The 10,622-nt window shown below is 54.7% G+C and overlaps 1 protein-coding gene across 1 annotated transcript in view; it reads left to right on the top strand.

Moving 5' to 3' along the window:
- Positions 1-8,083: 8,083 nt before the first annotated feature.
- NDUFA10 (NADH:ubiquinone oxidoreductase subunit A10) overlaps positions 8,084-10,622 on the top strand; it is a 43,030-nt gene continuing 40,491 nt past the window's right edge. The window contains exons 1-3 of the mRNA XM_040604765.1: positions 8,084-8,216; positions 9,298-9,466; positions 10,069-10,284. Coding sequence (XP_040460699.1) covers positions 8,136-8,216; positions 9,298-9,466; positions 10,069-10,284 — 466 coding nt within the window. The 5' untranslated portion in view covers positions 8,084-8,135. The remainder of the gene's footprint in view (positions 8,217-9,297; positions 9,467-10,068; positions 10,285-10,622) is intronic.

Below are 10,622 nucleotides of genomic sequence, written 5' to 3'. Positions count from 1 at the left end.
GGGGCGGGGCCGGGGCCCGGGGGCCGCGCCCGGGGGCGGGGTTGAAGGAGGATCCCGGCGGGGCGGCCCCGGCCCCTTCCCCGCCCCGGGGACCTCGGCCCGGCCCGCACCGCCGGGGGGGGTGGCTGCGAGGAGCTGGGGTGGGTGGTCACCGTGCCCGGGAGTGCCGTGCACAGGGGACAGCTGCCACCGTGCCCGGGGGGGTTGTCAGTGTTCCCGGGGAGCCGCTAAGTCCTGGGAAACACGGTGCCCATGGGCCACCAGCCGCAAGGGGCCACCAAATACACCATGGCCAGAGGGTCACCATCCTCAAGGGGCCACCAAATGCTGGGGAACACGGTGCCCATGGGCCTCCATCCCTAAGTGGCCACCAAATCCTGGGAAACACGGTGCCCATGGGCCACCAGCCACAAGGAGCCACCACATACCGGGAAACACTGTGCCTATGGGCCACCAGCCACAAGGGGCCACCCAAATACTGGGAAATGTGCCCACAGGCCACTGTGCTTGGGGAGCCACCAAACCCTAGGAACACCATGCCCACCAGCAGGTTACCATCTCCAGGGAACCACCATGTTCTGGGAAACAACATGCCCATGGGCCACCCAGCTCATGTTGCTACTGTGCCCATGGGCCACTGTTTCTGGAGTCACCGTGCCCATGTAGCCACTGTGCCCTGGTGGCACGGTGACCCTGGCTGGACACTAGGTACCCACCAGAGCCCCTCCGTCACTGCCCTCCTCAGCTGGGCAGGTGAGAGAAAATACAACAAAAGGCTCGTGGGTTGGGGTAAGGATGGGGACATCGCTCAGCAGTTACCGACACGGGCAAAGCAGACTCGACTTGGGGAAATTAGTTTAGTCAATTATAAATTAAATCAAACTAGGATAATGAGAAATAAAACCAAATCTTAAAACACCTTCCCTTCACCCCTCTCTTCTTCCTGGGCTCAATTTCACTCCCAGTTTCTCTCCTCCCTCCCCACAGTGGCACAGGGGGATGGGGAATGGGGCCGTGGCTGGTCCCTCACGCACTGTCTCTGCCGCGGCTCCTCACACTGTGCCCCTGCCCCAGCCTGGGTCCCCCCACAGGCGCAGCCCCCCAGGCACAAGGGGGTCCCCAGCCCTGCCCCAGCCCAGGTTCCTCTGCCCATGGGCCACCAGCCCTGCCCGGAGCTGCCCCAGCGTGGGCTGCCCATGGGTCACAGCCCCCTGTGGGCACCCCCTGCCCCGGGGGGGTCCCTGCTGGGCTGCGGGTGAGGGTCTGCTCCCCTGGAGGCTCCATGGGCTGGGGCCACCATGGCACCCCTGGCACCATGGGCTGCCGGGGAGCCTCTGCCCTGGCACCAGGAAAACATTCGCACCCCCCCCACACCCCCGCCCCACGCCCCCCCCCTGGCCTCCTGTCCTGCCCTGGGGGGCTGCAGGGCTGCTGCTCTCACATATTCTCACTCCTCCCTCCAACTGCTATTGCTATTGCGCAGTAGCTTTTCCCCCTTCTTAAACATGTCATCCCAGAGGCGCTGCCACTACCGCTGGTGAACTTGGTCTTGGCCAGCGTTGAGTCCATCTTGGAGCCAGTGGCATTGGTTCTGTTGGACATGGGGGAAGCTTCTGGTAGCTTCTCACAGAAGCCAGCCCTTTAGCCCCTGACCAAAACCTTGCCACACAAATTAAATACAGCCCAAAAGTCACGGTCTGCACAGCTCACTGTGCCTATGGGCTACTGTGCTTGTCAGCCAGCATGCACATGGGGACACCAGATCCTGGAAGCCACCATGCTTATGGGCCACTTCTTTTTTCTGCAAAAGGTGACCACTTCAGAGCAGTTTCCATGCTCTTCTCCTGCTGCAGGGTGATGTTCATCCACAGGCTCCATGTTGCTGGTCTCCATGCACTGTGTTCCGTGTCTGTGTGGTCCCTCCTGTGGCATACCCACCAGCCCCAGTCCCTTCCAGGGCAGCCAGGCTGGTGTAACGCAGGAGATGTAGTCCTGCCCCACAGCCAGAGAGGCAATGCAGAACTGGAGTCACCTGAATTACTGCTCTTTTTCAACATTGAGGTGTTTTGTCGTGCAGTCACCAGTGAAAAACAAAGAACTGAGCAGAGAGATGCAATAAAATCCCTTATTGTCTGGCTCCGTGGAATAAACCTTTCTATTTTCCTAACCCTGCAGGTACCCTTAGTGCTATGACTCCAGGGCTTTGCAAGATAAGCCTCCCCACCTCCCAGAGCCTGATCTCCTCACTTGTCCTTCTCCAGGAACAGCCAGCCTGTTGCCTCTCACTTTGCATTTCCTTGAGTTAACGCTGCCCAAAGCTTCTGCTCTTCCACCCCAAAGCCACCTTCAACTGCTGCTGTGAAAACAGGAGTGACAGACAGAGACATAACACCTGACCATGGTTTGGTTTTTACCATAAATCTCTTGTCTTTAAAATCAAACCTGTTCATGTCCCAGTGGGAGGAAAGCATGGTGGACAACCCTGTGCTTTCACAGCTGCATTGGTGGTACCGGCAGCTACGTGTCACGGCACAGAGTGGTGGCACGTTGGGAGGTGAGTCTGGCTGGTACCCAGCAGCAGCCACAGCAAGACTAAGAATGGGACAAGCAAATTTGATATTCCCCTGAGGAATTTCCTGGCCTCCAACTATTTTTAGCCTAGGTGCTTTCCTCAGCCAGATATGGCTTCTACCCAGTAATGCTCTTCCAGGCTCCCCTTGAATCTGTGTGACCGTTTAGCACCGTTTGGCAATGAGTTGCGCAGTCCGACTCGCACTGCACGAGTGCCCACCTTCCCTGACCTGGTTTGAAAGCCTGGCTTCCGCCACTCACGTGGTCGCTTGGATCTTTGGTTTTCCTTGTTTGCCCTCCTCTGAGCTTTTTCTCATTCCACCATGTCCCTTCGGAGGTGAGAAGGACAGCAAAAAACCTGTGGATTCATACTGGTGCCAAATGATGTCCTTTGTTTTCCTTGCTCCACCTTTCCTCACCACTTTCCCTTTTTGATCCTTGCTGAGTTGACATTTTCAGGGATGAGACACCTCTCCTGAGCGGCGAGGCGAGGCTCAGAGCCCCATGTGTTATGTGTAGGCGTGAGACTGCCTGTTCCCACCTGCATCACTTGTGCTGTTACCTGCACTGAACAGGACCTGCTATTTTACTGCTCCATCCTGTAACACCCCTTTGACATCCTCCCTAGGACGAGTAAACATCACCAAATGCAGCCTCCTCACCATTCACACCCCATTTAGGACACTGGTGTCAAACAGCAGAGTTTCCAGCATGGATCGGGCAGAGCTTGACCTCCTGGAGCTGTGGGAATATCTCTCTTATTCCCACGTGGGTACAGAGGAACATGGAGAGATGGTCCCTGGGGTGTCAGCTCGTCCCCTGCTCTGGTCACCCCTTCAGCATCCTGACAGCCCTACAGCCTCCACTGCCGAGTTTTTCCAACCCTCTCACTGGAAAGACTTGCCTGACGTGCCAGCACATTGCAGACAGAGCTGTAAAGGATAGAAAGCCAGACCCACACACATCGTATGTGGTTTGGTTTTTTTAAGCTGTTTGCAAATTCCAGGGATAAATTTTTGAAATGACACTCGATCAGTTCTTGCCAAAGGGCAAAGCAGAAGCAGCTAATGATATAAAAAATGTCCCAGGTCAGCAAAGCTGATGTCAGTTTGATGGGAAATGTGTTAATACATTTGTTTATAACCTTCCTAGACCATACATAGATGCACAGTAATTTAGCCATGCTTTTAATAAGGCAGGCAAAGATGCAGCCCAGCCCTGGAAATTGCACTCCAGTGTCTCCATCAAGTGGAGAAGGGAAGCCGGGGGAGGTAGGTGTCCCAGCTGCCAGCACCACGGGCTGCCCAGTTCTTGGGTGTCTCAGGGGCAGGCAGGGCTGTGGGAAGGCAGTTTCCAGAGGACATCCCTGGGTCCAGATTTCAGCCACTGTGAAACTCAGCTGCGCAGCTCTACCAAAGCAAAAGGCAGAAATAAGCGTCTGTGGGTTTATAACTGTTTGCCTGTATCCATCTCTCCTGCAGACTTGAGGTTGGGAATAGGTGACAGGTGGAGGGAGAAAATCTGGCTGTTGTGCTTTATGAGAAAAGTGCCTAAACCTAATCATGGCAGAGCAGGGGCAAGCCTTCACCCAGTAAAAACTGGTAGAGCTGCCTTGTCTTTGATGATATTCATCATCTCCAGCACGGTGACTTCTCACAGTCCCTTGTACAACAGTTAGGAAGGTCAAAAGTCTGTTACTGGCTTTCACCAGGGCACTGATCTTTGGCCATCCAGTGCAAGAGTATCCCTGGAGGTAAATCTGACCATGATGGCCTGAGCTCAAGGACAAGAAATGGCAGTAAGGAAACCCTCTTGTCCAGTTTGGAAGCCATGGAGATGCTCAAGCTGGAAAGGAAGAAAATAATTCATCTCTAGTATCAAAGCAGGTCCAGTGTGTAATTGAGGATTTGTTGTGCTTGAGACTCAGTGCTCAGCAGTGTGATGGCATCCCCTCCCATCCCAAATCCCTGCCAAGGAGCAATGGAAGCAGGGCTGTCCTGGGGGCTGGATAAGCCTTAGGTGTCCTCCCTGATGAAGTGGTGGTGCCATGGGCAGCCTCTGATGACAGCCCCAGGCACAGCTCAGCCTGGAGGAGCCCAGGAGCAGCAGGAGATGGAGGGTGAACATGAGAGGAGGCTGCAGCATAGCTCCAAGGTCCATCCGGGAGACAGGACCAGGGACAAGGCTACCTGCAGCATAGATCCAAGGGCTGCCCACGCACACGGCCATTAGAGAGGGACACACATAGACACAGGCAAAGGTACAGCCTAAGCACAAGTCTAGGTGCTTGAGGCTGAGATTAACGAAGCCTACAGAGCCGTGAGCAGAGCATGAGGTTGGCTGGTGCTTGCAGAGACCTGGCAGGTCATCCACCAACATCCCTCATGCAGGTAGATGTCCCTTATGAAGTGCTATGCCTGTGGTGGGTCACCACGGGGCTTTGTCAGGGTGACACCAATCTGGTGCAGGGACAAGGCATGGGGGCTCGGAGCTGAGACAGAGATGGGGATTTACAAAAAGCCCCCAGAGGCTGAGTGGGGAGGGGGTGGGGGTCAGTGCTGAGGACCCCCAGGTTTGGGAGTAATTATGGAGCCCAAGGTCATAGGCAGGCAGGACTGGGGGGAGTGAAGGGGGAAAAGATCCAGAGGAGCCATGGGGGCAAGACCCTGCAGGACTTGAGGGCCAAGGCTTGTAGTAGAGGCAACGAGATGATGAACTGGGAGCCAAGGGGGACCTTGGCACAGGCAGGGCCCATGCTGATGTGATGCAGCCCCACAGCTTCTGCTGGATGGGGCTCAGGACAGGGCTGGAAGTGTGGCCATCTCGCTGGCAGTACCGGCAAGGAGCTGCCCTGCCTCCCCCACAAGCTACGCCAGTCCCTAAGGAGACAGCAGGCTGGGAATTATGTGATGGTTGAAAGCAGGAGATGAAGAGATGAAGAAATGTGATTATGGTGGAAGAAGTCAGGCAGAGACTGATCACAGGTTAGGGAGCGGTGCCAGCCCCTGCCATGTCAGCAGAGCATTGCAGGGACTAACCCTGCAGGTGACAGTGATGGTTTTCTGCCCCCCTGGCTCTCCGAGCTGGCCCAGAGTGGCAGCAGACCTGCTCCGCAAGGCAGCAAAGGCAGCACTAAGCCTGCACTTGCTCCCTTTTCTGGAAGAGTTTCTTTTCCAGCAAATTAAAGAAATGTCATCCCAGGGAGTGTGGTCTTAGGTACCAGGGAGATACTTGGCAAGGGGCACAGCTGTCCCTTCCTGCTCTGACATCTCCTTGATCTGGCTCCTACCCCCACCACTTGTTTCAACGAGGTATTTCCAAGCTCGGTCAAAAGCTGAGTGTTAGAGAGCCAGAAACTCTGGTTCATTCAGAGATTTCTCTGCAGTTTTCTGCTCCTTGACCAACACAGGAGGTCAGGCTGGCCAGGCAAATGGATATTTTCAGATGCAAAGCAAATCTGCTCTGCAAGCTTCCCAAAGCAGAACAGTTTCTCCAGCTTTCCTGTTGGCAAACATGGAGCAGCAAAACAAAAAGTAAGGGGAAGCAAAACTGCCACTGGTCACTGCAGCAGTATGGAGACAGGAGCAGCTTCTACAGAGAAGATGCTTTGGATGTGATACCCCCAGATGTGAACAGCATCTTGGCAGCCTTTCTCAAAGTCTGCAGCAAGCCCTGGGAGGTATGGGGACCTGTCGGTGCTCCTAACACAGCTCCACGGGACAAGTCATGGTGGCGGCCAGGGGGAAAGCAGCTTTCCTTCAGCATTACCCAGCCCCATCTTGTGGCAAAGATCAGCAAAACCTCCAAGAGCAGCGGTGAAGTTCGCCACCACCACGTCTGCCTGCTGGGTGGGCATTAATTAGGGTGCTTTCCAGGTGTCTTCTCCTGCCCTAAGGTTAAAGCATCCCTTCTCCTGCAGCACCCCCAGTCCCAGCTGCAGGCAGCAGTGGTAGGGTTGGCCCGAGCTGCAGCTGGCCAGCTCCAATGCTTGCATGAGGAGCTTGTCCTTGGCTGCTGCCACCCGAGCACTGAGCCTGCTGCGGGATTTGCCCAAACAGGCTGGGTACGTCTTGACTGCAGAAGCACACGCTGGTGAGTTGTCCCCCATGTCCTCTCTGTGCCACCTCATTGTAGCCTCCATTCCCAGTCCATCTTTCATTTCTGGAGGCCATCAATGTTACTGACTCCCATCCCTCCTGAAGGAGGCCCATGCAGCTCTGCCACAAGCAGAGAGCAACAGTGAGAAGCACCAGGCAGATGCTCTTCGCTCTGCAGAGAGTTATGAGGGTTCTCTCTCCATGGTGGCCAAGCAACCTCAGGCTGGCAGCTGGTGGCATCAGAGAGTGACAAATGCACATGGAGGCTGATGGACCTTCACCATCCTCTTCTTTGAGAACAGCGAGAATCCAGAGAGGGAGGGGATGACTCTAAGGTGCCGGTACGGAGGGTGTCACGCTGTCCCCTGCTAGCAATGGCTAGCAAACACAGCCCAAATCAAAGGCCCAAAGCATTTTAGATGGGGAAGTGGGAAGTGTCCCAGGTCACCAGCTCCCAAAGAGCTGGAGAAGGAGGTAGGTCTTGGTTTCCACCTCTTTGGCTGTGTAAATCTGGAATGCTGTGGGTAGCCAGCCACCGGGGCCTTCATTCTAATGGCTGGGTCCCCACCAGTCTGGAACGGGGAGCAGTTTCTAGGGTTAGGGGTTTTTAGGGTTAGGGGTTTAGGTCCCACCGTGAGTCTTGCAGCCCCCAGCCGGGTAGGAGGTGAGGCTGCCTTGGGTGCCCCGGCGGGGGTGAGGAGGCAGGGGGGTGCCCGGGCTGCACCCTTCGCGTCCGACTGCGTGAGCCCACACGGTGGCTGATGGGAAGCGACACGATGGACAGTGTGGCTGGAAAGCCTGTCATGGCAGGAAAGCGAGCAATAAGCAACTCGCATCCCCAGAGCTCAAGCCCTGGCAATCCCACTGCCCCTGACCCACGGACCCAGCGGGCAGGGGGAGCGTGGGGGGCTGTGGCACGAGGCCGCCTGCCCATTTGGGCCGAGGGGTCAATGCCCGCGGAGCCACCAAGGACACCATGCAGCCGTGCCATTGTCCCACCACCGGTTCTCCTCCCAGAGCCGTGGGACTTCCCGAGGGAACAATGTTTGCCAGAGAAGCGACACTGGAGGCGTGAGGGATCTCTGCTTTGCCGGGCACAGCGCGGGAGAGGCGGGCAGCTCCCTGCCCCTCGCCCCCTGCCCGCTCTGCCTGTACCGGGACCCCCCAGGGCCAGCCCGGCGCCCCGGGCCCTGCCTCCCGCCGGCGGGGCAAAGCGCGGCTGCCCGCCCGCCCCGGCTGCGCTCCCAGGGGCTGGGCAGCACCGGAGCGGACGGGGCTGTCACCGCGGGTGGCGCCGCCACCGGCCCCCGCGGCCAGCGGCGGGAACAGCCGCGGCGGGAACAGCCGCGGCGGGCACCGCGTGACCCCGGGAGGGGGCGTGGCGCCGCGGGGCTGTCCGTGACGTCATCACCCCACGCCCGCAACTTATCGTCGCGGCGGGGCCGGCGCCGTCACCTCAGCGCCGCCATGTCCTTGTGGGTGGCCAAGCTGGGCCCGGCCGCGGCCGCCGCCGCTCGGGGCCGCCTGGGGAGCTCCGTTGTACCGGCGGTGAGCGGGGCCGGGGAAGGGGGAGGGCCCTGTGCCCAGCCGCGTTCCCTCGGCTGCGGCGGCCGCCCCTCGGTGCGGCCGGGCGGGCTCACCTTGGGGTGCCGGGGCCGCTGCGGCCTGTGCTGCTGGCGCCCTACTCCCCGCCCTTCAGCAGCGGGGCTGGGCTCCCGGGCCGGCCTCTGCTCGCTCCCACCGGCGTTCCTGTGCTCCTGGGAGCGCTGGGGGCGGCCCTAGGGCGGGGGGATGCTGGGCTGCCCCTTAGGAGGGGATATTCCCGGTGGGCCAGTGCAGGGGCGGTGGAGACGAAGTGAGATTTAAGGTAAAGGCATGAGTAAATACCTGAGACCAGAGCGTGGTGACCCAGTGACCTTCACCTTGGGAATGTGGTCTTTGGTGGTGCAAGCAGAAGAATTTTAAACAAAAATAAAATCTCGTATGTGTAATGCCACTACGTTGCTCAGAAGAAGACTTACTCGATTTTTGCCAAGGTTTCTGGGCAGCTTTGCTGAGCAGGGCTCAGTAAGGTGCTGCTTTCAGCTTTATGGGTGGTTATTTCTTTCCACCTTTGCCCAGATACTGTCTCATGCAGAAATGAAGCTGGAACTCACCTGAGAGTCTGGGAGGAAGTTCTGAGGGTCTGGGAGAGGGTTTAATGTTAATATCTACCCAACAACAAGCAAACAAACAAAAGTACAAGCAAAAGTTTACTGTTTGATCTCCCTTGGGAATGCAGGGCACGTAATGTGTGTGGCCTTCAGTAAATCTGAGAAGTTTCTGTCATTGTGTAGGTTCAGAGTGGAGTTCTGGCAGAGCAGTCCCACTTCAAGTTTTAAAGGCACTGAAAGTTGTTTTATGGTTTCTGCCTTCTCAGCCTTGCTTTTTCATGAAGAGCTTCTCAGCCTAAATATTGCTTCAGTTGTGAAGCTGAAATGGCAGCACTATACTGTATGAAAATTCCTTGTATTAGATGTGCGAGTATGTATCTTCATGCATGTGCAGAAGGTCTGAAAAAGCTGCATATTGAGCGTGCCCAGTTCAGCTAAGAAAACTGAAAATTTAATTTTGGTGTGTTTTTTTTCAGGCAAGAATTCATATCAGCCCCAAGTGGAATTTGGAGTATGGTTGGCTGGCTTATATGTTGGGAGACAGAGCTATGGGAAAGTTCACTGAATACAGCAAAGTCTTTACAGTGGAGGGAAACTTATCTTCTGGGAAGGGCAAGCTTGCAAAACTAGTAGCAGAAAAACTAGGTATCTCTTATTTTACCTATTTCTGTAATAGTTAATAGAATTTGTCATTACGGTTGTCATTCTTGTGCAAAGAAAGTTAGTTCACCAATAAACTCTTGAATTATTACTTAGGCAGTGCCACAGTTAATGTGGAAAGCTTATTGGTAAGGGGAGAGTAAAATGTTGGTGAGGCTTGAGATGAGGATGGGATATTTGTCAGATCCGTGGGATGCTTGTGTAGGTATGATTTGTTTTGAAAAAAATTCAGTTCTAATGAAGTCATTTTGCTCACTGAGCTCCTACCTCCGGTAGAGTCACTGAGCACCTCGAGAGGTAGGATTTTCTGCATGGGTGTACACCAGAGCATCAAGGGGATTAGAGGATTGGTGGCAAAAAGATTCTGCGTAGAATGATAGCTCAGCTCGCACTGGGGAGGTGGAAGGTGGCAATACTTCAAATTTGGGTTTGTCTGCCCTCTGTGATGTGATTGACCAAAGGTTTTTGTGCTGTTTTCAAGAGTTGTTCAATGTAAAGCTATATATTTGAGCTGCATAGATGTTTACTGTAAAGGAACAAAACTTATATATTGATTGGTGCTCTGTTGTGGGTTTCTTTTTTGTCAGGGATGAAATACTTCCCAGAAGCAGATCTCCATTACCTAAACAGAATCACAGCAGACAGAACACTGCTGCATGAGAAATTTAATGGTTTCTGTAACCTAGAGAGGTTTTACAATGATCCGAAATGCCCTGATGGACACTCTTATCGACTGCAAGCTTGGCTGTTTGGTAATCGTGTTTTACAGTATGCTGATGCATTGGAGCATCTGCTGAGCACAGGTTAGATTTCACAGTGAATAAATTTCATTTCTGAATTAACATCTGAGTGTAAGTTGCAAGTAAGCTGTGTAAGTGCTTTGCTAATACCTGCATTTTAAAATGGAAGGCTCTTGTATGGTTAAGCTTTTTATATTTTTCCCCCCTTAGTGAGTACATGTGAGCAGCCATTTGGAAAAATACTTTGCATGTTTTCTGTTGGAGCAGTATCTTATATCCTTTCTAGCAAAGGAAATATGTACACATTACCAAGTTCATTAGTTTTCATTTGGCAAGCCCTGATTATTCTCAAAAAGGCAGTTTAAACATACCAAGATAGCTTTGTGTTGTGTGGCCTTTTT

The sequence above is a fragment of the Falco naumanni genome, chromosome 8 (genome assembly GCF_017639655.2).
Source record: "Falco naumanni isolate bFalNau1 chromosome 8, bFalNau1.pat, whole genome shotgun sequence".
Classification (NCBI taxonomy): domain Eukaryota; kingdom Metazoa; phylum Chordata; class Aves; order Falconiformes; family Falconidae; genus Falco; species Falco naumanni.
Note: the sequence above shows the minus strand (reverse complement) of the source record. Positions and strands in the feature narration are given on the sequence as shown.